The sequence below is a fragment of the Martes martes genome, assembly GCF_963455335.1.
Source record: "Martes martes genome assembly, chromosome: 15".
NCBI classification, from domain to species: Eukaryota; Metazoa; Chordata; class Mammalia; order Carnivora; family Mustelidae; genus Martes; species Martes martes.
The window spans coordinates 4580828-4608695 of NC_137903.1; the positions used below are offsets into that span (position 1 = coordinate 4580828).

At 51.3% G+C, this 27868-nt stretch overlaps 1 protein-coding gene across 1 annotated transcript; it reads left to right on the plus strand.

The window, feature by feature from the left end:
* Positions 1-816: 816 nt before the first annotated feature.
* FCRL6 (Fc receptor like 6) lies at positions 817-21473 on the plus strand (the record flags this gene model as incomplete). Its single annotated transcript, XM_080823914.1, is given in 7 exon segments — positions 817-901; positions 1319-1450; positions 19530-19796; positions 20266-20535; positions 20672-20866; positions 20869-20976; positions 21349-21473. Coding segments are annotated over 7 exon segments (1182 nt in total).
* Between the last annotated feature and the right edge of the window lie 6395 nt (positions 21474-27868).

Sequence of the window (27868 nt, forward strand, 5' to 3'; positions counted from 1 at the left end):
GAGAGCTCCGGGCCCATGCAGGTGTCAGGCTGTACCCTTGAGAGCTTAAGGGTGACCTTCAACCCACTTCAATCCATATTTCTGCTCATCTGATAACCCAGAAGCCACAAAGGAAATCATGACAGCGTTGGGGGGGGGGTGGTCAGAAAGGAGTTAGGGAGATACAAATTAAAACAGCAGTAAGATATGATTTTATATATGTATCAGATTGGACACACACATACACCAAGTCTCAAAACAAAAGTTTCCAAGGCTGGGGGAAAGGGAACTTTCATGTTGCCGGAAGATACGCAAATAGGTACAATAGGTTTGGAGAATGATGTGGCTGGCTCACCGGAAAGTTCCAGTCACTTCACATCTGTATGTATATTCTGGACAAATTCTGCATGTGAGCAGCCTGGGACCATGGATGAGGCTGCTTGTTTATTATCAAACTCAGCACCACGTCTTGAACACCGACTACATGCCAGGCGCACTTCTAGGAGCTCAGAACTGAGCGCGAACAAAAAGCAAAACCATCCGCTGTCCTGGAGTGTACGCACAGCGCAGTTTAAAGGGCCCGACCCTGAGAACAATTTTGAAATAAATTGTTAGGATAGGGGCGCCTGGGTGGCTCAGTGGGTTAAAGCCTCTGCCTTCAGCTCGGGTCATGATCTCAGGGTCCTGGGATCGAGCCCCACATCGGGCTTCCTGCTCATTGGGGAGCCTGCCTCCCCCTCTCTCTCTGCCTACTTGTGATCTCTGCCTGCCAAATAAATACATAAAATCTTTTTTAAAAAAATTGTTAGGACAATGGATGGACGGTGAACTAGGCATATGGGCTTCGACACAGGTTTATCTCGGAAACAGCTTTGGGCATTTAAGAAAGGAACCTGCAGAGATGTGGTACAGAACAATTCGGGTGAATAAAAGCAAACGCAGATGCGGACATAGTGCATAAAATTAATGCTTGGGCCCCACCAGACTCAACACAGGAGCCGGCTGGAGGGTTGGGGGTGCGGGAGAGTCCGTGAAGGCCTAGGGAGGAGAACTTCAAGCAAACTCTGGAATGTTTTATTTCCCCAAAAGAAAAGTCCGAAGCGAATACCTCCGTTAAAATGCCAGCATTGTCCTCTCTGCCCGTGAGCACACCGGTGTTTGTCTTCGCATCCCGGGGCCTTGTCGGTTTGAGCTCGAGGCGGGGAAGTTGTTGGTTTGTACAGCTTTCACCTTAGAAAGGAGTTAGGTGGGAGAAGGACTGAGGCCACGTCCCGCAGAGAAGCAGGGCCGGAGCGCGCCCGCGGCAGTCTCCGGGCCGGTCGTCTGGGCTCCCCGGCAGGTGCGGGCGTGGCCCGGCAGGTGCAGGCGCGGCCCGGCAGGTGCAGGCGCGGCCCGGGTCCGGCGAGCGGTGTGGGGCCCCCTGGCGGCGAGGCCGAGCGCGGCAGCCCCGACGGCGCCCAGTTCGCAGCAGGTGCACCCAGAGCACCGGGCGCCCGCTGGCAAGGCTGGAGAGGCACCAGCGCTCTTCTTCCGAAATGCTGCTTTTCAGGGTCTACCCTGGAGAGACAAATACGTGCCAAAGGAGACGTGTACAAATGTTCTTTGCAGCGGCGTTCAGAATGGCCAAAAACCGAAGGTGGCACACTGTCCCTCCTAGGAGGATCGGTAGTTAGACTCGTACCAGAGAGAAGGCTGGTGGCGGTGGGAGTGACAGCTAGAGCCACGCGGGTCAGCACGGACCCATTCCCCAAGCCCTGCCCCGTCCTCCCACAATAAAATACCATTTACGTAAACTTTCAACTTGCCCCAAATGCTATCTATTGCGGACGGACCCACACGTGTCATGAAAGTGTAGAAACAGATAGGCAATGGCGGATACCAAGGTCAGGGGTTACTTCTGGAGGGGAGACGGGACGGTGGGGGAGGGGCGGGACTTTAGATGATTCCATACTACTTTATTTAGGGAAACAAAAATCTAAAGCAAACGTGACATTTTGGAATTAAATAGAGCTGGGGGTGGGTACCAGGTGTTTCTGTTATCCGTTATGCTTTCTTTATTTTAAGATTTTATTCATTTATTTGAGAGAGAGAGGGCGAGCGAGAGAGCAGAGGCAGAAGGAGCAGCAGAGGCAGAGGGAGAAGCAGACCCCCCACTGAGCAGGGAGCCTGACATGGGGCTTGATCCCAGGACCCCGAGATTATGACCTGAGCAGAAGACGGACGTTTAACCGACTGAGCCACCCAGGCGCCCTCCACTGTGCTTTCCAGAATGTTTAATACCGTTGTACACACACACACACACACACACACACGGGAGGAGCCCGAGGTAGAGGGAAGAGGCAGTGAGGGCCCAAAGGAGGGAGGAGAGGAGGAGAACCGAGGGGGCGTCCCCAGCACAGAGGGAGAAGACCGTGGCCTCCTGTAAGGCTGGAGAGGGAGACAGGGCCCAGCCTGTCCCATAGGATACAAAGGGACATGATGGAGAGGCAGTGGGAGTTTCAAGCAGAGGGTATTTGCGTTGGGTCTGTTCATATCCTGAGCAGTTCACATCTTTCTTCCGTGTGGGAAACGCATGGCAGCACGCCCGGGGGCCAGGGAAAGAAGGGAACGGGCTTTCCCAGCTGCATGGGCCAAAGCTGCGAGGGCTCCCAGGAGGCAGCGGCGGTGAAGATGGGGAGAGTGAGGGGCTCTGAGCACACTTTGGAGAGGGGCCTATAGAACTGGGGGAGCGATCCTGGCAAGGGTGACCCTGGAGCTTCTGTTGGGGTCACTGGTGGCGGCGGAGGAGGGCAGTGGGGCGCTGGCATGGGCCGTCGGCGTCTGTGTGTTCTTTCATCCCCAGGGAGGAGGGCCCAGGCAGGGTTTTACTTGGGCTATGCCACATTCCGAACGGTTGAGAGCTCCCCCAGGCGAGGGGGAGGGCCCGCCTGTATATTCCTGTCTGAAGTCCACAGGAGAGGTCGGCCACCTCGGGAGATAGGAATCTGGGGCCACCACACACGGGACTAGGGCACAGTGGGCAGTGGACAGAAGGGACAGGGCGGGAGCGGGGAGAGCACCCAGGACAGAACTGGAGGACCTGTCCCCCCACCGTGCAGTGTCAAGACGAGGAGGTTCTGGCCAACAGATTGAGAAGGAGTGGTCAGGGAGGTGGGAGAAAATCAGGAGGGGGCAGGATGGACGCCAGGGAAGAAAAGCCATTGGTGAGGGAAGCAGGGTTCAGCCTTCGAAAATGCCGAAAAGAAAATGCCAGAAAATGCCGTGGAGCCCAGTTTTCAGAGGGTAGGAGCTCAGTGGGTGGGAGCTGCCGCAACTGAGTCATTGTGATGCTGAGCGAGGTGGTTCAGGTGTGGCAGTCGAATCCAGACCTTCCAGGACAGGAGGGGCTGTGATCGCAGCAGAGGAGATGTGGATGCGGGTGACCCGTGAGAAGCCAGGCTGGGGTCGGAGGGGAAAGGTGGGGTGGGAGATGGAAGGGGGCGAACCAGGCCAAGGGAGAGGTCTGTCTCTTTGGGGATGATGTCTGCTGGTCCATGTGCAGCTGAGGACAGGAGCGCAGAGAGGGATTAGTAAGGGGAACAATGAGAGGGGAAGGAAGGCAGGAAAGAGCGCTTAGAAGAGGGAGCAGAGCAAAACCCAAGCCCCAGGATGATGCAGCCGAGCCAGGGTTCCTGTCTGACCGCCTGCAAATCCCACACTCTTGCCCAAATATCTCACTGCTGGGATTCCTGTCTGACCGCCTGCAAATGCCACACTCTTCTTGCCCAAATATCTCACTGCCTCCTCTTAGTTTGTTCTCGCCCCCGGGCATCCAGCTCCCGCGCCCAGCATGCGAAACCCTTTAGGGCCACCTCCCCTAAGCACACGTCTCCCAGCCTTTCCGCTTCCATTGGGGCTCCACATCTGCCCAGGGAACTGGGGCGAAAATATGCAACCTGCAGAAAATTAAATCTGACCTATTTTATGCATTCTGTACAAATGCATGAAATAGATTACGCTTGACAGTGGTAAACAGGGAACCCAAAAAAAATCCAATTTATCACCTTAACTATATATTATATATGCTTTTCTTCCCTGATCTCCAGGAAAGAATGTGCCACCCGCTTCCAGCCCTACGGCAGAGCTGTCCCCTACTCTCTACACCTGCCTTTGGTGAACAAGACAAACGTGGCCTGTGCCCTCAGCAAGCCAGCAGTCCTGGGGGGATGCATATGATAGAAATCCATGCCGGATGGACAGATGGACGGATGGACAGATGGACGTGCAATGTGCAGCCACAGGATGTGTATGCACCTGACCCCACCTGGGTGGGACACAGTGGTCAAGAATGTTATATAAACTGAAATCCGGGGCTTGACCAGGCTTTCGCCAGACTGGCCGTGGGGGCGGACAGTGGGGAAATTACACACAACAGAAATACAAAACGTGTGTGCTCACACACACACAGCCATGATAGCTGTCATCCCAAAGGGTCGTATTTGGGGAAACATTTTTGCTGAGCTCATTTGCGCTTTGGGGCAAATCAGAGTCATGACACCACGTTTCAGACTTGTACAGCACGGTGGTGAGTGATGCTGTCGACCAACACAGGCAACAACAGGGAAGGACCAGGTTGGGAGGCAGAGGCTGGGTCCAGTCTTGACATACTGAGTTTAAGGAGCCTCCAAGACTCCGTGCATATTATCCTGTTGCCCGGTGTTCTGTCTAAACAGAACTTTCTCTATGCGCCCCATTGCCACACAGATGGGGAAGCACGGTGGGTGTTCCTAATCAGTGGGTTCTAGGTGAGTTTCCCCAACAGGAAGGTGCTCGGTTAACTCAGCCTAGCATCCAAATAATTCAGCACCTTTATTCCTTCCTTCATGGCAGGGGGAGGTGGCCAGTTCCCTGGGGGGCCTCCACTTCATCTGTGCTGCTCCTTTGAATCACGAGCCCACCCCCATCTCCAAGTCCTGCACGCCCATTACATTTCACCCCCCAGGTAAGCTGTTTCATACCCCAAATGCGGGATTGCAGAATGTGTTAGAAAGACGTGCTCGGGACTCATTGCCTTAGAGGCCGTCACTCAGAACACTATCACAGGTGAGAATACTTAGGAGAGACTGTAGAGTGCAGAGAGAAAGGTCCTGGGGCCAGGGCCCACAGAACTCATTCAAAGTTGCCAGAGGAGGGAGGCTGAGAGAGCCGGAAGGAGTGCGGCCGGAAAACGGGGACGAAAACCAAGAGAGTCCTCCCGGTGCCCTGGTGCCCGGTGTTTAAGGAAGGATGCGGTGGTCTGCGGTGACAATGGGAGCAAACAGAACGAGAACAAACACTGTCCACCGGATATGCCAAGACAGAAAAGCTAGAATGACGCGGGGAGTACGCGGCTCCTAACTTCACGGAGGGTGGGTTCACTTTCGGGCGGAGAGGCGAGCGAGTGTGCAGAATGTCATGTGTGTGACAGCGTGATCCTCTCCGTGATGCTAGAAGTGAGAGGTCATCATGGCCTGGTCACAGGCCGCACACCTGAGTTCAGGGAGATTAAAGCCACTGCCCCTAGGTCCTCTGCTTAGTAAGCAGCAGAATCTGGATTTGAACCCAGATCTCTCTGACCTCAGAACTCCTAACACTTATGTTTGGTGTATCTTGAAGCTCAAAGTGCGCGAGGCCTGGAGACACAGACAGGAATGAGACCTGGCCCTTGCCTCGGAGGAGGTCACAGACCGGAAATCCAGAGAGACAATGAAAAAATCACGAGGCAGTGTGGCAAAATAGAATAATGGAGGCATTTTAAAAATAAAAAGCACAAAGACTGTACTGAGTATAAGCCTGTCTCTCTGGGAGGCAAGGCTGGGCATTTGAAAAATGAAAGCCGGGCGGACTAAGACCTGCTCCCTAGTACGGCGGCTATCCAAGTGGCCACAAGGGGTCGCTGCAGACAACCCCCCCCCCAAACACTCACACACACACTCTCTCTCTCTCTCCCCACCTCCCCCCCTTCGGGCTCCCTCCAGCTGCTTCTGGAAGGAAAGTGGGGAAGGCCGGGAGGGTGAGTGTGGTGATGAGAAACCTACAAGTGACCCTCCCCTGCAGGCCAGCGCAGACCTCCATGCCCAATCCGACTCCCCCTATTTTCCGCATCTGTCCCAAGGACGAGGCCAGTAAAAGCCGAGGTGGGGGGCAGGCTCCAGGAGCTCCAGGCTTCCTGGCCGGCTCCTTCTCTGCAGCTGACCCTCATCAAGCCGTCCTACCTGCCAGCCACTACCAGCATCCAGTGAGGCAGCCACTGGCCACCTGTAAATGCTTACATTTAAATTGAGTAAAACTAAGAACAACTAAATTGCAGTTCCTCACTTTCTCTGGCCGATTCAAGAGTTGGGTGGCTCCGTGAGGCTCCAGATGCTGACCAGACAGCCCAGGGAACATCTCCACCGTGGCCGTGGGAAGCTCTGGCAACACCACTCACATTTTCTCACTGAACCTTCACAACAACCCAATGACGCAAAGGTAGTCATTCATTCACCTTAGACATAAGGACCCTGAGGTCTCACCAGGTTCGGGTCTGAAGGGATCTCTGAAGCTCAGATGAGCATCTCCAGGATCCACCGTGCTGTCCCCACACCCAGAGCTGCCCCTAATCCCAGCTGCTGTGTTCTCCCCTCCACCTCGTGCAAGTGGGACTGACTTCCCTGTCCTCAGCAACCACTGTCCCTCACAGCTGACCCAGGCTGATGGGGACACCTGGGGTTTAAGTACCCCCTCCTTTAGATTGAAGTGTAGTTGACATACTGTATTATATTAGTTTCTGCTGTACAACAGAGCGACTCACTGATGTTATGTACACCAGGATCAATGTAGCTCCCATCTATGGTCACCACACCAACTAGTTACATAGTATCAACTATATGCCCTATGCTATACCTTGTACCCCATCATGTCTATTTCATAACTTCAAGTTTGTACCTTTTAATCTCCTTCCCCTATCTGGCCCATCCCCCAACCCTCTTCCACTGGCAGCCACCAGATTTTTCTCTGTATTGGCGTTTTTTCTGTTTTAGGTTTTTTGCTGTTCATTTGTTTTGGTTTTTAGGTTTCATGTATAAGTGAAATCATACTGTATTTGTCTTTCTCTCTCTGACTTCTTTCACTTAACATGATACCCTCTGGGTCCATCCATGTTGTCAAAAACGGAAAGATTTCGTTCTTTTTATGGCTGAGTAATATTCCATTGTTTAAAAATATCCCACCTTCTTTATCCATTTATCTATCAATGGACACTTTGGTTGCTTCCCAGTTTGGCTATTGTAAATAGTGCTACAATGAACATATGGGTGTGCATATCTTCTCAAATTAATGTGTTCCTATTATCCAGATAAATTCCCAGAAATGGAATTGTTGGATTATATGGTATTTCCATTTTTAACTTTTTGAGGAACCTCCATACTGTTTTCCATATGCACCATTTTGTATTCCCAACAGTGCACGAAGCTTCCCTTTTCTCCACATCCTTGCCAACATGTGTCTTTTTGATAAGGCCCTTCCAACCAGGCATGAGGTGATAACTCATTGTGCTTCTGATTTACATTTCCCTGATGATGAGTGATATTCAGCATCTTTTCCTGTGTCTGTTGGCTATCAGCATGTCTCCTTTGAAGAAACATCTGTTCACTCTCCCCATTTTTTATTTTTTTTATTTTTTTTAAGATTTTATTTATTTGACAGACAGAGATCACAAGTAGGCAGAGAGGCAGGCAGAGAGAGAGGAGGAAGCAGGCCCCCTGCGGAGCAGAGAGCCCGATGTGGGGCTCGATCCCAGGACCCTGGGATCATGACCAGAGCCGAAGGCAGAGGCTTTAACCCACTGAGCCAGCCAGGCGCCCCAACTCTCCCCATTTTTTAATCAGATTGTTCATATCTTTTATATATTGAGTTGTAGGAGTTCCTTTTTTTAAGATTTTCTCAAATTTATTTGACAGAGAAAGAGAGAGCACAAGTAGGCGGAGTGGTAGACAGAGGAAGAGGGAGAACTAGGCTCCCTGCTGAGCAGGAAGCCTACCCTGAGATCATGACCCAAGCTGAAGTCAGACGCTTAACTGACTGAGCCACCCAGGCACCCTGAGTTGTATGAGTTCTTTATATATGTTGTATATTAACCACTTATCAGTTATATCATTGACAAGTATCATTTCCCAGTAGGTTGTTTTTACATTTTGTTAATGGTTTCCTTTGCTGTCCAGAAGGTTTTTAGTTTGATGTAGTTCCATTTGTTTTGTTTTTGTTTCCTTGGCCTGAGGAAACACATCCAAAAATACATTGATAAGGGGCACCTGGGTGGCTCAGAGCAGTGAAGCATCCAACTCTTGATTTTAGCTCAGGTCATGATCTCAGGGTCCTAGGATCGAGCCCTGCATTGGGCTCCCTGCTCAGCAGAGAATCTGCATCTCTCCTTGTTTCTCATCCTCTGCCCCCTCCTCTCTCTCTCTCTCTCTCAAATAAATCAATCTTTAAAAAGTGTATTGCTAAGACTAATGTCCCAAAGCATACTACCTGTGTTTTCCTCTAGGAGCTTTATGGTTTCTGGTATTACATTTAAGTCTTTAATCCATTTTGAGTTTATTTTTGTGTACGGTGTAAGAAAGTGGTACAGTTTCATTCTTTCTCATGTACCTGTCCATTTTGCCCAATGCCATTTATTGAAGAGATTGTATTTTCCCCATTGTATGTTCTTCCCTCCTTTGTCAAAGATTAATTGACCATGTAAGTGTGGGTTTATTTCTGGGTTGTCTATTCTGTTCCACTGATCCAAGTCTATTTTTCTGCCAGCACTATACTGTTTTGATTACTATGGCTTTGTAGTATCATTTGAAGTCAGTGAGCATAATGTCTCCCACTTTATTCTTCCGCAAGATTGCTTTGGCTACTCTGGTATTTTTGTGGTTCTATACAATTTTTAGGATTATTTTTTCTAGTTATGTGAAAAATGTCATTGGTATTTTGATAGAGATTGCATTGACTCTGTAGATTGCTTTGGGGAGTATAGATATTTCAACATTATGAATCCTTCTAATCCATGAGCATGGTATGCCGTTCCATTTTTTGCGTCTTTTGCAATTTTTTTCATCAATGTCTTATAGTCTGCAGGTTAAAACTCTCCTTGGTTAAATTTATTCCTATGTATTTTATTCTTTTTGGTGCAATTATAAATGGGATTTTCTTAATTTTTCTTTCTGATAGTTCATTATTACTGTATAGAAATGCAACAGATTTGTGTATATTATTTTTGTATCCTGCAAATTTACTGAATTAACTTATTAGTTCTAATAATTTTTTAGTGGAGTCATTAAGGTTTTCTACATACCGTATCAGTCTGTAAATAGTGACAGTTTTACTTCTTTTCTAATTTGGTTGCATTTTATTTATTTGTCTTGTCTGATAGCTTGTCTGGTAGTTGCTAGGACTTTCAATAACATATTGAATTAAAATGTTAAGAATGGGGCTGTCTGGGTGGTGTGGTTGGTTAAGTGTCTGACTCTTAGTTTCGGCTCAGGCTGTGATCTCAGGATCATGAGATCAACCCCTATATCAAACTCCACACTCAGTGCAGAGTTTACTTAAGACTTTCTCTCCCTCTCCCTGCCTCCCCCTTCCCCACTCTCATAAATAAATAAATAAATAAATAAATCTATCTAAGAAAAAATGTCGAGAATGGGCATCCTTGTCTTGCTCCTGATCTTAGAGGAAAAGCTTTCAGCTTTTTACTATTGAATATGATGTTAGCTGTGGGTTACTTATTCATTAATTTGAGATATTTTCCCTCTATACCACCCTTGTTGAGATTTTTTATCATAAAATGATGTTGAATTTTATTAAATGCTTTTTCTCCATCTATTGATGCATCTATTCTGCATATATTATTTTTATCTTTCATTTTGTTAATGTGGTGTATCATGTTGATTGATTTGTGTATATTGAACCATCCTTGCAGCCCAGGAATTAGTCCCCCTTGATAATGGAGTGTGATCCTTTGAATGTATTGTCAAATTTGGTTTGCTAATATTTTGTTGAGAATGTTTATATCAGTGTTTATCAGGGATATTGGCCTGTAATGTGTGTGTCTGTGTGTGTGTGTGTCTGTGTGTGTGTGTTGCCTTTCTCTGATTTTGTTATCAAGGTAATGCTGGCCTCATAAAATGAGTTTGGAAGTCTTCCTTCCTCTTCAAGTTTTTGAAATAGTTTGAGAAAAATAGGTATTAATTCTTCTTTAAGTGTTCAGTAGAATTCACCCATGAAGCCATCTTGTCCTGGACTTTTATCTGCTGGAAATTTTTTGATTACTGATTCAATCTCCTTACTAGAAATCAATCTGTTCAGATTTTCTATTTCTTCATGATTCAGTCTTGGAAGATTACATTTTTCTAAGAATTTATCCATTTCTTCTAGGTTGTCCCATTTGTTGGTGTATACTTATGTGTAGTAGTTTCTTACAATCCTTTGTATTTCTGTGGCATCCATTGCAACCTCTCTTTAATTTATTATTTTTGTTACGTGGACTCTCTCTTTTTTTCTTGAGGAGTCTGGCCAAAGATTTACCTACTTCGTTTCCTTTTCACAGAACCAGCTCTTAGTTTCATTTATCTTTTCTATTTTTCTGTCTCTACTTCATTTATTTCCACTCTGATCTTTATTATTTCCATCCTTCTACTAACTTTGAGCTTGTTTATTCTTTTTCTAGTTCCTTTGGGTTACGTTTAGATCATTTGAGATTTTTCTTGTTTCCTGAGGTAGGCCTGTATGGCTATGAACTTCCCTCTTAGGACTGCTTTTGCTGCATCCCATGTATTTTGGGATGTTGCACTTTCATTTTCATTTGTCTCAAGGTTGGGTTTTTTTTTTATTTCCTCTTTGATTTCTTCATGACCATTGATTGTTTAGTAGCATGTTGTTTAGCCTCCATGTATATGTTTTTTCCAATTTTCTTCTTGGAATTGACTTCTAGTATCAAAAAAGATTCTTGATATGATTTTGAGCTTCTTAAATTTGTTGAGAGTTATAACCTCTTAAATGTTGTTGAGAGGCCTAACATGTGTTCTATCCTGGAAAATGTTTCATGTACTCTTGAAAAGAATGTGTATTCTGCTATTTGGGAATGGAATGCTCTGTATCTATTAAGTCTACAAACCCCATCTGGATGAGAATTCTCCTTCCCCCCCCCTCCATCGTCCTCCCCACCTCTTTTCAGCCCTGAATTTTCCTCAGAGTTTTAGTATTATAGGTTTCATTCCTATCCTAACCCATCTCCATCTCATTTCAAGATCAGCCTGAGTCTTGGAAGATTCCTAACCTAGCAGCAGCCTCTAACTTCACCTTCCTCCCCCAAGAGAATGGTATGCAACGAGCTCAGCTCAGAGAGGCAATTCCACTAACACCTTTAAAAATGCAGCGACATCTCACAGTTCAGGGGTAGAGTGAGAAGTCAGGAAGAGTTCACACACCCAAGAAGCCAGAACCTGGTGAAAGTAGAAGCAGCTAGGGTAGAGGCTTAAACTGTTCTGCACGCAAAGCACAGTAAGTGCTGGCAAGCTAGACAGTTTGCCCCATCTCTACCTTAGCTGCAGCCCTCTGATGCTCCACACTCTGGAGACCCAGAGCTGAGCAAAGGCATAGACAACTCAAGTCAAGAGATCTCCTAGAAAGAGAACAATAGGGGGAAATGTACGAATGTTAATATCTTAAGACAAGTGGATAAGATAACCATTTCCTATTTTACTTCCTCACCATGTCCACCTCTCTCCCAATCAACAGAGTCACTTAAGATGTGCCTGCCAGTGTCATTGTTTTCCCACTTCCAGTGAATCAGGGAATCTAGAGCACAAAAAGTTAGAAAGTTCACACGCTCCATTCCTGTCTTTGGCAATAAGCACACTGAATTCTTCCCAGCCTGCATGGAATTTCTCACCTAAAGAATTCCAGGAAAAACCTACTGTCAGAAAGTGCATCCTAGTATGTTACCCAACCTTCCACGCTTCAGTTTAAAATCCCATGTTCTGTCCTCAAAGGAGGTGAGGACGTGTGGCCTCCTTCTCTGTTGAGGGCTCATTAAGTAGTTTCCAGATTCTATCTATTAGAAGTGATGCTGCTATGAACATTCTTGTATAGGTCTTTTGGTGTCAATATAAAAGTATTTCTGTTCAGCGTGTACCTAGGAGTGAAAATGCTGGGTCAGCAGTTATTTTTATGGTTCATTCAGATTTTGTCATGCAGTTTTTCGAACTGGTTGTACCAATTTACACTCCCACTGGAGGTGTGCAAAATTTCTAGCTGCTTTACACCCTTACCAGCACTTGCCTGTCTATCTTGATAGTTTTAGCCATTCTCATGGGGAATGTAGTGGTGTTTCATTTAGTTTAAATTTGCACTTCCATGGTGATTTATGAAGTCAAGCTTCTTTTTCTAGTTCATTTGGCACTCGGTTATCTACTTTTGTAAATTACCTGTTCAGTTATTTTGCCTATTTTCCCAATGGGTTGTCTGTCTTTTTTTAATGACTTTTAAAAAGTCTTATATTCTGGTTATGGGTCCTTTCTCACCCATGTGTATGGAAAATATCTCATCACCCTCTGGCTTGCCTGTTTACTCTTTTACTGGTATGTTTTAAGGAACAGTTCTCAAAATAATAACTGACAGTCCTAAAACCTCAGATTCAGAACTTCCAGCCCATTCTACTCTGACCTCATCAATCCCTGAGTGCCTCCTGAGTAGGTGATCCTATGGACCATTTTCAGGATTCTACTTTTCCACCTCATTGTAGTGTACAGACAGACACATTTCTCCTTGGATAGGAGGGAAACTTGGAGAACTGGAGGTCACACAGGGTGGGGAATGGATGATCTTAGTGTTTGCAGAACTGTGCTGCCTTCCAAGCTAAATGATACTGAGATCCCACAAATTCTGGCAGTCTCTGGATCTTTCCATAGCCTTGTCCCATCTTGGTTCATTAGCATGAGATTTTCGAAGCCACAGAGAGGGTTCAAAAGTGCTTACTAGTAAATTACCTGACTCCTTTATGCATCATGGTAAAGAAAGTTCACTTATATAATGCCCCTTCACCAAAGAGGAAATACTAATTTGAACTTTTAAAGTTTCTTCCCCACTTCCTCTATTTGGTGTATGAAGCAGTAACACCACCTACATCACGGGGGTCACTCACCTACCCCTGGGCCTGTGGCTTTGATGCTCTTCCCTCCACCCTGACTTTCCATCTGCTTTTAGCTGGACCTGTGTCCCTCCTCTGTGCCAGGCCAGGCCCCGTGGTGTGCTTCAGGATTGTGCTGTTCTACGCTTTCCCTCTTGGGCACCAAAGATTGTAAGTCATTTATGGGACTTCTTGTTTTACTTTTTTGGATTCAAGTGGGTTTTATGGCTGGAGCCTGAAATGAGTGTGTGCACATGGGCGTGCTTGACAGAAATATGGTGTGGTGGAGGGCCTCCCTGTTGTTCTCATCCCATTTTCCTTGGTATTTGGAAGGGCAGGTCTTCAAAGTATCAGAGCTAAATTAGGGAGGCAGAAAAATCACATTCTGAGACCCACTGACATGTTTACCCTGTCAAATAAGATTTAACTCCTCATCAGGCTGTCACAAAAGGAAAATGAAGTTATAGAAGGAAAGAAAGCTTTGGGTAGGGAGTAAGCTGGAGGGATCAGGGAAATGGGAAAAGGCAGTCCTGTGTATTTTGCTCAGAAATAGGGAATGGGCTTTTACAAAAAAGATGTATTGTTATGAAGCCTCAGTGTTTTCTTAGAAGCAGTCAACCATGACCAGTCTCCTCATCTGGTCAAGAGGCTTTGCTCTGAGTGTTCAAAGCCTTTTACAAACTGGCTATTCACCCTTCTGCTTGCATCCTCTCTCTGTCGGGGATGAGGTAGAGGGTCTGTTTGGGGTCTGACTGGTCCTTGGGAATGGTTTGAAGGATCAAATCCATTCTCCCTGATCTTTGACTCTCTCTTTGACCCACCTCCCCAGGGGTCGGTCACCCATGCCAGCGATGGAAAACCTGTTCCTCCAATAACAGAGAATTATGGGGGTGGGGAGAGGGTCACTAGATCCCCCAGACTCAACTCAGTCTCAGCCACTATTACCTGCTACACTTAGAAGGAACAAGTCTGGGCGTATATTTTACTTCGGTTTACAATTTCTGAGTCGACTTATTTTTCATTTTAAACTTGGTCCCAGTAGTTTGCTTGTTTGTTTGTTTTCGTTGAGCCAGAAAAGCAAAACCAATCCTAAATATGATCTCTTCCTAGACAGAGTTTGTGGGAGTTTGACTCTGTGAAGAAAACCCTTGTTCCACTCAGTGTTCTTCCTTCCCCCACGTCACTGTTGCCCTGTGCGTTTATAAATGGCCATTTGGACAAGTGAAAAAGTCTAATGGTCATACCAAGGGCAGGGTCAGGATGGCCTAGTGCCTGGATATACTCCAGAGGAAAGGCTTTCAAGGGCAAATCACTACCTTATAAAAGGACCAGACCTTGGTGGACTTGAATGGATAAAGTCCCAGTGCTTTCTAGCTTGGGACCTGTGATCTGGATGGAAGAAAGCAAATGAAGAGGAGAGAGTGAAAATGGCTGACTAGGGGACAGGGTGGTAGAGGACCCAGACCTAACAGAGTCACACTCAATGCTTGGATACCCCAGAAAACCAGCCTAAGATGCTGGGACCCCAGGGCTAGATGTGGAGGAACAGAGCTCCCATAAGTGCAGAGCTGCTATTTCCTCTTAGATGTGGGCAGAGACCAAGACGAAAGCGCTGAAGGCCTGCTTTCTAGTGTGTAATGTATCACATCAACCTTTAGAATCATAGGACAGGTTTTTTTTTAATCCCTATTAAACAATTGAGGATATTGAGGTTCAGAAAGATTACGAAGCTTGCATAGAATTACCCTGCTAGCAAGAGCAAAACAGAGAGATGCAAACCCACGTCCACTTGGAGCTCCTTTTTCCATCCCGCTATAATATCACCAGCAGGGCTATGGTCGGGTTCTAATCAAGTAGACAGGAAAATAAAATTCATTTCAAGTGCCAGGTGGGGTATGTTCACACAACAAATGATGCCTAATACTATTACTGACAATCACAGATTCGAGAGGCCAGGGTCCCCGACGCTGAACGTGCTGGTACACGGCTGTACACTAAAGGAATATTTGAAGTTTAGGGGATGAACCTTGACTTTCTGCTGAGCTGAGCATTAGCTAAGTTCAGTGCTGGGACTGGAACCCACCCTCTGTAGACCCACACCACCCATGCGAAGTGTCTCAGAGCTCCCACACTACCACCACTCTCTAGCACCGTGGAAGCCACAGCTTGGCAAAGCAGCCTGTTCCAATGTTCTTGAGCTGTTGTGAGCTAATCCTTCATGCTTTGCTGAAACCTGCTTCCCTGGTCTCTGTCATTCCCTTGAATCAGTCCCACTCCTGCCTGAAGTCTCTCCCCCTCTTTTAAGCGTCCCTCATCGACTATTTGAAGACTACTGTGTCCCTACTCTGTTGTGCCTTTCTCAGATAAGTGTCTCCTGAACCCTCGAGTGGGGAATGGTTTCTCAGCCCTGCTCATTATCCTGGTCTGCTGGGTCTTGATGTAACTGGTCAGTGGGCCAGGAGCTGGGCCTTTCCCTCCCCTCCCCCCCACCACGGCCTGAGTAGCACCAAGGTCCACTGGGCTGCAGCCTCCATTGTCCGGGACTCTGTTGTGCGGCTTATGCAATGGCTGTGTCACCACATCATCTTCAGCCTGTAACCAACTGGGGTCCACGATCCCCTTTGTAAGAGGACTGTAATGCAGCCACCACCCCTCGGCGGACCCCACAGCCAGCTGTCTTCATCACAGACACTGGGTCTGCAGGCACAGCTCCCAGGTCTCACAGTGCTGGACAGCAGGTCATCAGAACCGGGGACATGATCTTATCTGAAGTGTCCCCCTTCTCTCTGGATGCCTTCTCTCTTGTAGGCTTCTCGCCCTCAGCCCTGTTTACTCATCACTTTGAAGCTGCAGAGGTGTTTTTCCGGTAAAGAGGGGAAAGAACGAGGGGCATCACTACATTGCAAGGTTTTAGTCACCCCGAGGTCAGGCCTTCTTTCTGCTTTCAGTGAAGGCAGTAACCACGTTTCCAGGGAGTAAAACTCTGAGGGACCACTCTGTAAGGAGGAAATGGCTGTCGTGGTCCCTACCCTCTAGAGGGAATCAGGAATGGAAGGCTGTTGGGATTCGAACAGTGCATCCAACTTCACACAGAGAGAGAGGAGTTCATGAGTCGAGTTCAGGTTTTGGGATTCCAAATCCTGCTTCCTATTACACCAAGCTCAGAGGAAAAGATGTGTGTAGATGGGGCCAGGGGGACATGGAGGGGACGGCAAGAAAGACTCCTCCTTCTGCACACACCGAGAGCCCGTGGCTGACCTAGCCCGGAGCTGAGCAGAAAAGCGAAGCTGAAAGCCTCCGTCTGGGTCCCAGGCCGTGTGGACAAGTGTGACAATGTGTGAGTCACATGCCAAGCAGCCACATCTCAAGCCCTCAGTGAGAGGGTCTCCACCCACGAAGGATGCAGCAGGGTTGAGGAGAGCTGGCCTGACTGTGCTCGGCCTGTGCCACTCCTTGCTTTACCCCTTGTCCCTAAGTCTAGAACACTCTCCAGCACTTCGTGTCCAGCTGTGCCGCCCATCCCATGGGCTACTCACGCCCAACTAACCTCATCCGCCATCATTTCGTGGCTTGGCCTGTCTTCCCAGGCCACTTTTGCTCCTCATTCATTCATTTAAAAGCATTAGGGGCACCTGGCTAATTTCGTCGTGGGAGCATGTGACTCTTGATCTCACAGGCATGAGTTCAGGTCCCACACTGGGGCATGGACCCTACTTAAAAATTTTATTTTTAATTAAATAAAAATAAAAATTCTGCTCTGAACAGCCTAGGTCACTCAGGAGAGTGTGTGACTCTTGATCTCGGGGTTGTGAGTTCAAGCCCCACATTAGGTTACTTAAAATTAAGATTACTTAAAAATTACTTAAAAATACTTAAAAATAAGATTACTTAAAATAAGATTACTTAAAAATAAGATTCTAAAAAATAATAACAAAATGATAAATAGACAGACAGACAGACAGCTAGAAACACTAGGGGCGCATATAAGGGATTGCAAGCTCCGTGTGCGATGAACTACCCTGTTTGTCATCCCCCAACCGATTGAGCCAACAGGCCGGGTCCCTCATCCTTTCGTGATTTCCCACCTCCTTTGCCTGTCACGTCCATTCTGGGCCCTCCAGAGCTCTGCGGACAGATCAGGCCGCCAGACGGCATGGTCTGCCTTCGCTCTTTGAGTTCTACAGGTGCAGATAGGAGCTCGGACACCGCCCCCCCACCCCTTGCAAGGGTCCACTCTTCCGTCTCCTACTTCATGTGCCCTGTCCCACGTGGCTGGGCACAGAGGAAAGCCTGCGAGTGTTTGTTAACAGAGGCTTGTGGAACATAGACTACTCCTGGCACAGATCCCAGGCGCAGGTGACGTGACTGTGAAGAGGACAGGCTGAGTCCCTGCTCTCACGGAGCTTACATTCTAGACAGAGGGAGAGGCGGGTAACAAGTAGGCAATTTAAAGAATAAGATAACTTCAAACAGAGCCAGGTGCTCTGATGATAACACAGTGGGGGGTTGTAATAATGATTGAGGAGGGTTATTTCAACTGCGGGTCCCAGAAAGATCTAAGGGTCCCAGTAAGACCTAAGGCTATGACATTTGAACTGAGATAGGGCAGAGGATTCTAGGCACTGGGTCCAACATGAAAGCTGGTGGCTGGGGGGCTGGGGGGCGGAGGGGCTGGGGGTCTGAGTGGCTAGGGGCCTGGGGAGCTGTGGAGCTGGGTGTTTGGGTGGATGGATGGTTGAGTGGCTGAGTAACTCAGTGGCTGAGTGGCTGAGTGGTTGGGTGGCTGGATGAGCAGGTGCCCAGGGGGCTGGGTGGTTGGTTTATTGAATGGGTATGAGCACCCATTCCTGAGGTGAGAGGCCTCCTTGTGAAAAAGTTCTTTCTGCTGCTTACCCTAATTCTATCACTCTGTTCTCTTACAGTTCCCTGTGTTGGACAAACCGGTGAGTCTTATATATGTCTTTTCCAACTCCAAATATGACTCTGGCCCAAAGCTTAATTGATGGGCCTTTGGGTGCCCTGGAAATATCTTCAGAGCAGCAGACTAGGCCCATTCCTCGAGTCCTGGCTGATGCCCAGGCAGAAATGGGACCTGGGACCCCACTGGTCTCAGGCTGAGAGTAATTCTAGGTGATTCGGTTCCCGGCAAATGGCTCTGGGCCTCATCTTATTCCCTTATAAATGGCACCAACCTCTGTCTCCTCCTCTCCGAGTGGCTCTAAAGTCCTATGTTCTCCACTCACCAAGGCCCCGGCCTCCCTTCTGTCCCTTGTGTGTTCAGAGAAGGCAGCTTTGTCCTTCAGCTCCCTTTGTCTTCCAGTCCCTCCTGACCTCCACGGAGCTTCCTGTCAAGCAGGAAAAACCCTGGCCTATGAACATCGTGACGGCCAGGGTCACGTTCTGTGGTGCCAGGCTGGGGTGAGGATGGCTGGGCAGAGCGCAAACCCATGGTCCTCGCTGCTAGAAAGGGCAGCGGCAAAAGCGAGGCTCATCCTCCAGTTCTGCGTGGAAGGGGGTCCTAAGGGTCCAGAGAGACCCAGGCAAAGGCAGGCTGTGCTGGGGCTCCCCATCTTTCCCCACCGTTGCTCTCGGCTCTCAGACCTGGCTCCTGAGGCTGTCTGGGACCAGCGGTGTCTGGCTTGTCAAAGAAGTATGGCCTGGGGACAGACCCAGCCTGGGACGGCCCTGCAGAGGGTGCTGGGCCCCTGGGAGCTTGTCTCTTGTCCACGTCAGGCCATAGAATGCATTTTAGGAATGAGGACAGACAGGACAGGCCCCTCCCCAGGACGGTGGTGGAAGTTTCACTTCCCCAGTGAAACTCCCTGCAGGGATGGGAATGGGAGCTGGGCCTGGGGGCGCGGACCAGGGAAGCAGGGGCGAGCCCAGGCAGGGGCACTCCCCACTTGCCCCCTCCGGCTTCTGGCTGGTGGGCTGTGTGCAGCTGTGCTCGGAAGTGGAAACTGCACAGAGTTGCCCTGGGGCAGCCAGGCAGTGAGGAGCCCATCCGGGGGGAGAGAACTGGGTCAGAAGGAAGGAGGTAGAACAACGGACGGAAAGAATTTAACTGAACCCAAGCTTGGCGATGTTGGAAGGGCAGCTGGAAAGGAGCCCAGGAGGACGTAGAAGGGAAGAAGACCAGAGAGAAGGCGCAGGAAGAGTGGGGGAGGGGAGGGGAGGGGACTGGAAGAGCAGGGAGGAGGGAGGAGGGAGGAGGAGGGGAAGGAAAGCGGAGACCCTGCCTCAGCTTGGCACGAAGGCCTGGGGGACAGAGCTTCGGTGCAGGCGCTGTCCAGGACCCTCTATCCCCAGGGGAGGCCTGAGGCTGGGGGATGGAGGGAGAAAATGGGCTGACAGCCCCCGTTCCTGTGTCTCCCAGGCGGGTCGTACCTCCGAACCTTGCCAAACCCCGTGTTTGAGGGCAACGTCCTGACTCTGCAGCGCCAGGGATGGAGGAACGTCGCTCTGTCCCTCGCCAAGTTCTACAAAGATGGGAAATCACTCCATCACCCAAACGCCAAACGGTTTCTGCCCGTGGGGACAGCAACACTGGAAAGCAACAGCCAGTACAGCTGCACTGGGAAGGCAACCTTCCTCCCGCACCTAGGCACACAAAGGTCAGATATGACCACGGTTCAAGTCCAAGGTGAGTCACCAGCTTCCGGGGGTCGGGGGAGTGGGGGCTGGGGTGCTGCTCAGGGATCTGGTCCCTAGAGGCCAGCAGCTCTCCCCCTGGCTGCCCCGAATGCTGCGCCAACCACAGAGCCCTGAGATGTCCACCGTGCTGTCCAAATGCCCACCCCCACGGGGCACATCTGGAGCCCAGGGAAAGAGGGGGATGCCGAGGCCATGGAAGCACCCTGAGCCAGCCGGGCCACTCAGTCCCAGAGACCCTGGGCCAGACCCTGCCCTCTGGGGACCAGATGACTGACAAGACCCTCTGGCTCTGGTTCAGGCGGTGTGGGTCACAGCTGAGAGGTGGGTCCTGGGGGACAAGGACAGTGTCTCCCATGGGGCACGGGGCTGTGGCCTGGGACGTGTCCCGGCTTACACCCCCGCCCCTGGGGACTCAGGATTCAGGAGTCCCCACTGAGCCTGGGCCTGCTTCTCCCCAGAGCTGTTTCCACCTCCAGTGCTGAGCGCGGTCCCTCGTCCCGAGCTCCGTGAGGGGAGCCCGCCGACCCTGAGATGCCAGACGGAGCTGCACCCCCAGAGGTCGGCCTCAAGTCTTCTCTTTTCCTTCCACAAAGATGGTCGTACCTCGCAGAACCAGGGTCCCCACTCAGAGCTCTGCCTCCCAGAAACCTGGGAGGAGCCTCTGGGCTTTACTGATGCCAGGCTACCATGGAGGGTAGCAGGTCCAGGAACAGAGACCCCAGCTGGAGGTGAGGGTACAAGGTAAGTGGGGAGCAAGGGGAGACACTCCCCAGGGATCTGGGCTTCAGGTAATGGGACCCCAGGTCCCATAGATAGGGGTCCCCAGGGGAGAAGGGGCCAGGAGCCTGGGTAAGCAGAGCTGAGCCTCCCACCCCACGTGCTGCTCGGCTCCTGTGTCCCAGCCTCTGCTCACCCTGAGACCCAGGTCCACAGGCCTTGCTGTGGGGGACGCAGTGGAGCTCCTCTGTGAGACCCCGAATGGCTCCCCTCCGATCCTGTACTCCTTCCACCTGAACAGGAAGATCCTGGGGAACGAGGGGGCTCCCCGTGGAAGAGCCGCCCCTTCCCCTTCGCTGGGACGTCGGAGCGGGACGCTGGGAACTACTCTTGCCAGGCCAAGAGCGATGTCTCCAATGAGACAAGTGAGCCCAGGACACTCTCCCTGGATGGTATGTCTTGTCCCCCACCCGGGCTCTGAGCCCCAGGAAGCAGGCAGGGGTCAGGTCTCCCTGCTCTGTGCCCCAACCCCCACACCCTACACTGCACGAGGGAGCATGGACCCTGCTTGGGTGTCTGTGCACTGAACCTGGAGGGAAAGCATGAGCTCCGTGGGGGGCCGGGGTGGGTCCATGGTCCTCAGTGGTGTTTCCTGCCAAGCTGGTATCCCCTGGACCACCTTCATTCTGTCTACAAGCCTCCTTTGGGCCACACAGTTCCCCCTGATGCCAGCCATTCTGCCTCCTCCGTGCCTGTCCGGGGTGCATTTCTGAATTCCATCCTCCCTGCTCATGGTCACCCCACTTCACCCCTGGGTCCTCGAGGCTTGTGTGCCGTCACCAGCAGCCCCTGGCTGGTTCCTTGTCTGTCTGCGAGCCTGCCTGGTGTGCTGGTCGTCGCCGCTGCACTTGTGGCTTACTTCAGACCCTGGGGAAAAACCGGTCAGTGACCTCTGTGACTTTCTTAGTGGCTGAGTCCCTATGCCAGGCACCCCAGCCTTTAAAGAGCCGGCATCTCAGGGGACCAGCCGCTTCCTCTTCGGGTGCTGGGTGGGAGGAGGGACTTCTCTTTGCGTGTCACACAAAGGAGCCCGTGGAGGGACTCTTACAGCTTCCAAAACACACACACATGGAGACACACTGTCTCACACCCACAGTCACGCAGAGATGCACAAACCCACGACCGCACACCTGGGCCTGAAAGGAGGATCAAACACAGGAACTTTCACCAGCCAAATGCAATGCACATCCGAATCCTTCATATCTGAGAGACACTCTGTGGCTGTTGAATATGCCAGGAAAATCCCAGGCCGCCAGCTCGCAGTCAGACCAGAGCTCTGCTGAGCAGAGGAAAGGGAGGAATGAGAACCCCAGGGCCGACTCTGTGCTCGTGAGCACGCACCCATCTTGTCCAGTGCTGGGACCAAGGGAGGGCTCGGTGGACATTCACTCATCAGAAAGGAAACATGGGGGTGAGGATGGAGCGATGGCCTCCCCCAACACTGCTGTCTCCTGATTCTGCGACCTTGGGCCCGTTCACTCTAAGAGTCAAGTGTCTCCCTCTTGGGGTCATTGTCTTTCAGCGAAGGAGATGACATCTACGTGCTACCTAACGTGTTGGGCTAATACCTCGTGGGCTCGGTACGTTCTCCCTCTGGTCTACGCGGATTCCGGACCCTCCCCCGCTCCCATCCGGTCATGACGATGAAGCAGGAATGGGGGGGCTCTCGCACCCATCACCTTGGGTAGCTCTACACTTGCTCCTAGTCTAACCTTTTTTCACCTCAGGCCACATTTCAGGGCAGGGCTACCGATGCCAAAGCTTTCTGGTGCCGGCTTATCCTCCAAACCCACCCACAGAGACTCAAATCAGCCCCACCCTCTGCCCTCCCCCCACCCGGGGGTATCATTCTTACTCTCCCCTTGCCAGCGGAGAAGTGGTTGCTGTCGTAGACCGCCAAAGCTACGTTTACTTATTCAAGTCAGCAGCTCCTTCTGTTAAGGACTGTGTGATGAGTTTTTCAGGAGCCGGGCCGGACTGCTCTGTGAGAAAGACCAGCCGGTCATGCAGTCCAAGTGCTCCTCCCTAGCCAGGCTACCTGCAAGGCCCTCTGCCCAGCCCTGGACCCCTGCCCTGCTTTACCAGCCCCCACTTAGGGTTCGGGCCAGCCTCCAACTTCCTGTCCCCTTCTAGCAGTCTTTGGGCAACAAACCTTCCCTCTTGTTTGCGGGGACTGGGGGGGGGAGGTCCCTGCTGCTACCTGGCTTCAAGGCAGATCCGTACGGTAGGAGGAGGATGGAGGCAGGTCTGGGGCTCGACGGAGGGGCAGCTGGAGCAGCAGACCAGGCGCTGAAGGTGTGTGATGCCACCATCCCTGCATCTACAGTAAAGCCTCCTCCTACTGGCCCAGCGTTCACCTGGCCTCGGGAACACCGGGGTGTCTGTTCCCGGCCCCTCACCTCTGGGTCAGAGCATTCAAGACAGAGCAGTACAGCAGAGCTGTCTCCCTCCCAGCCCCAGACAAGACGGTGGGGGAGCAGTCGCTGGGGAAAGATCCTCAAGAGGAAGACGCCTCTCGCAGGGAAAGAGAGAACATCCCTCCTCGTGGGGAGGCTCTGCCGCTGCCCGGCCCACGCTCCCTGACCCAACCCCCACGGCCAACCTGGGAGCAGCGGGGCTCCCCCGCAGTAAGGAACCTGTCTCTCGGGAAAACTGGGCTCCTGGTGGGCATTCCTGGGCCGCTTCTCTCAGAAACTCCGAGGCACAGAACCTTGAGAATGTCACACAGAAAACAACCTCCAGGCTCCTTTCCAAAGCTTCACCAGAAACACAGGAGATCAACCGCTCCGTTCTTCACACCCAGGTCTGGACGACGCTTAACCACCTCCGGAGAGCATGTCCACTCCCCCCACAAACAAAACACGTGCTGCCACCAAAGATATGTGACAGGCTGTATCTCCGAATGCAATTTTTCAAAACATCTGGGCCAACAACGGTGTCACTAGGACCGTGTATAGTCATGCAAGGGACCCACATCCAAGGAGCACTCACCTAGGTGTGCCACGGCAGTTCGTCCTTTTTACTACCCGTTGTCACACCCTACGTGAAACAGAGGTCCCTCAGATTCCCGGAGCTCTTTGGCGGCCCAGAAACACAGCCCTGACGAATGAGCACAAGGGAATGTTTAACAACCAGGAGCCTCTCGGAATTTCCGTAAATGCCCTGCTGGTTTTATAGGAAGCACCCTTCCCACCAATCCCGCCAGTGATCCTGGTGCCTTCTTACTGTCAGAGGTAATGAACATTTCTTAGGCACCAGGCATCAACCCTGTGACCCAACCCCTATCCTAGGAGCTAATTTTTAAAGTTCTGGAAGCACCTGCTTTCCAAGAGGCAGCATGCTCGAGAAAAAACACGTAAACCTGGATTAAGAATCTGTCCCTACCCCTTACCTTGTGTGACCTTGGAGAAGTCCCCTCTCCAGCCTCAGTCACCTCACCTACATATGATACTATGACGTCATAGTATCAGCCCTTGCAAGATGGTCGCAAAGAATGTCACACACCAAAAAGTTAGGAAGAGAGGATTTTTTTTTGTCATCCAACTACGTGCTGGTCGCTGGGCTGGGCACTGCGCTGTCAAGTCGACGATGTATTTGAATTCCCCGGCCCAGTGTCTGGCACAGTGTGTGGCCAAAGTTACCAGCTTTTCCTTTTCTGAAAAGCAGCCTGAATGGTGAGTCTGGGCCCTCTCCATGCAGGGGTGTGACCCCTCCTTTCTGACCCTGTTTCCTCCCAGTTTGCGATTCCCGTGGGGCCACTCTACCCTCCGGGATATTTTTCAAAGGAAACATCCTTTAACAATCAGCCGTGTCCAGACCTGTGAATTAGCCTCGTAAAAACACCAGCCTCAGACCTCCGGCAGCCTCCACTGCCTTTCTTTCTCTCAGACTCTACCCCCACTGTCCAGCCTGCTCTCGGAGGGAACTCAGAATTGTGCCTTTGTATCTCCTAGGGCACCTTCCGAGCCAGAGTCCCCCCCCACCCAGCTCCAGGTGGAGAGCAGCCCCCGTTGTATGGAAATGGTAAGAACTTGCAGCTGGACCATGCTTGGTCCGTCCCTGAAGATGGAGAAGGAGTCTGAACGGGAGCGAGGAGAAGGAAGCCCTGCGAGCCCCAAGCCTCGGGAACCAGTCATGGGGCAGGAAGCGGATGGCTTCCGGGGAGAGCGTGAGGGGCTGGGGCTCTGGAGATGGTGGAGGGACAGGGAAAAGGGAGGGGAGACTCGGCCTCCAGAGGGAGGGCAGGGAGGGTTTAGACAGGGGGTTGGCAAACTCTGGCCCGTGGGCCAAATCTAGTCCACTGAGTACTTTCCTAAAGAACATTATTATGTGTCAACAGAGCGGAGCCATGGCAACAGAGACCGTATGGCCAGCAAAGCCTGAAATATTGACTTTTTTACAGAAGAAGTTCGCCAGCCTCTAGTTTAAACAAAGTCAGGGCTGGTGAAGCTGGGAGAGTCCGCGGTGGGGCAGGCAGCTCCCGCCAGCACGGACATCCGCGCTAACCACGCCTCCCACTCGTGTCACTGCCGGGACGGAGCCCCCGACTGGCTTCCCTCCAGACGGGTCCTCAGGACACCGATGTCCGGAGGTTGGAGCGCACGCGGGTCCTAGGCAAGCCTCAACCTTCTTTCAGTCACTTGGAGGGAGAACGAGGAAGACGGGATTTACTCTTCAGTGAATATAGTCCCGAGGGAGGGTGGAGATGAGTGAGCTCGTCCGAACCTGACACGTTTGCTAATGTGAAAGGGAAGTCCGGGGCCTGGGTTGAGGTAGCTGACTAGCGTCGACATTACCATTGTACCACCACAACAGTTATCCCTGCCATCTCTGTCCCCACCACAAACACCACTGTGTCCACCATACTGACAGTCTCCAACATCGTCTCCCCCACACCACCCCTGCTGCCACCCTAACCACAGAGGGTTTTTGCCTTTTTCTGAGCTCTGTGAGGAAACGAAGAAAAGAGAAGGGAACAATGCAGTTTGTCCTTCCCCAGAGTGTAAGTCTCAGCAGGACAGTCCCAGCTCTGAGAGGAGCCAAGAAGATCGTGAGCTCCAGCCGCAGATGGCCAGAATCGGACGGCAGGGACGGGGAAAGGCCAGTCCTCGCTCCCACAGAGAGGCGGCAACGTGGCGTCGTGGGAAGAGTATGAGTTTCTGAGTCAGTCGGACCTGAGTTCAAAACTCGACTATGGACTCTCCGTGCGACTGGGGAGGTTATTTAAGGTCTCGGAGCCTAATCTATAAAGTGCAGATAATGCCTGCTTTGCAAGACTGTTATAAATTACTAGGAAGAGGAGGTGGTTCTAGACATTTTAAGGATGGTCTGGTGTGTAATAGGAGTTCAAAAGCAGGAAGCTTTTTGTTTTTGTGTTTGTTTTACTGGGATTTCTGTTCCTCGTCTGTAAAATGGGTTTGAATCAGCCCGGGGCTCCTGCTCCCTGCCATGAAGAGCAGTGGGGGAACTGGCCAAACGGACTGGACTCGGGGACACTTTCCCCAGGACCCACGCATTGGCGGGCAGGTAGGAAAGCACACGTGGGTCCAGTCCCTTCCAGAGGAGAGTTCCAGTGAGAACTTAAACACCAGAAAGAGAGAAAGAAGCCAGCTGTGAATATGTGGTTTTCATGGACAAAATAAGGAAATGTGGCTGTTTTAATCCTAGCAGGACAACAGGATGAAGGCTTCACTGGGGTGGGGCGGCCGGCCGGCTCCCAGCTCCTGCTTGTAAGAAGGGCAGGCTTTCTCTGGGGGGAGGGCAAGGGGGTCCAAAACCCAAAGGCAGGAGAGGCCATCGTGTTCCAAGACACAGGGGAAGGGGCCGTTGGATCGGCTACTCTTGGGAGAGTGCCTCACGTTTGCAAAGACTTGGTATTTGCTGGGAAGCCTGACTGGCTCTGTCCGTTAAGTGTCTACCTTCAGCTCAGGTCATGATCCCCGAGTCTCCTTGCTCAGCGGGGAGCCTGCTTCTCCTCTGTCTCCGCCTGCTGCTCCCCCGGCTTGTGCGCTCTCTTTGACAAGTAAATAGAAGAAATCTTTAAAAAAAAAAAAAAAAAAAAGATTTGGTATTTGCCTCCAGTTCCCCTTCTTACGGATATGACCCTTGGGAGTATTAGCCACTCTGAGCCTCCATTTTCTCACCCCAATTTGAGAAGGAATTAGTCACCCTTACTTGGCAGGACTGGTGTCAGATTAATGCAGTAAATACAATCCCCCCACCCGAAGGACTGCCTGGTGTGTGGTCACTGCCTGAGGTCTCCCGATCATCGCTGTGAGGCGGCCACGTTACCACCACCTCCCGTCTCCTGGCTGGGGAAGCAGAGGTCCCAGGGCCAAGAGACTGGCCCGCAGTCACACAGCTGGGCTGTGGTCGAGTTGCACAGACGCAGGCCTCCTGGTTCCCGGGCCCACCTGTGTTTGGATGACAGGTGAGGGTACTGAGAAGCAAAGGGGGAACAGTGCTCCCTCGGGTGGAGGTGGGGGGGCAGCAGGTGCACGGGTGAGCCAGACACCCTAACCCAAGTGTTTCTTTCCCCCACGGCCAGGCCTGCTGAGTTAGCCTCGGGGACCTGGGTGAGTTGGACCTCCGCTCTTCCGTCCCGCTCTGTGTTATACCTGCCTCCCCAGCCCGACCTGACTCTCCCACAGGACGCTTCTGTCATCTACACGGATGTGAAACACTCTCGGCTTGGTAAGGTTCCAGCCAGAGGACCGAATACAAGAAGCAGGACCCACAAAGTTCCCCTTGGTAGCTTCCAAAAGGTCCTCTACGACGGATGGCAGCCCCCCGACTCTACCCACCCGAGGCCTCCAGTGCCCCCCAGGAGGCCGGCAGGAACCCAAGCCCCTTCTGTAGGTCCCCCACCCCTGAGCCCAACACCGAGGGAGCCCGGCGTCCTGACCAAGGTCCCGAGGAGACTTGAGGAACCCCTATATGATCTGAATCCAAATGAGCAGAAGGACAGGAACACGTGGACAGGGTCATCCCCGCTCACACCTGAGTTGCAAGCAGTGGGCCTGACACGGAAGCCACAGAAGTTTTCTTGCACGTGATGGAAGGGTTGGCGTGCCTTCTCTCCACACATTTGTGAGGGCTTTCTGCGGTGGCCCTCGGTCCCCGTGCGTGTCCTTGGCCTCGCCCTGAAGGAGAGAGCTGGCCTGGGCGGTCCGGTAGAGCATTTCCAGTTCCGAGCTGCTGCTGAGGCCCCTGGGTGACCGCAGGGCTGAGGACCTCTCAGGGGCTCAGGGAGACCAAGAGGCAGGGGGAAAGGCCTGGCCCAGA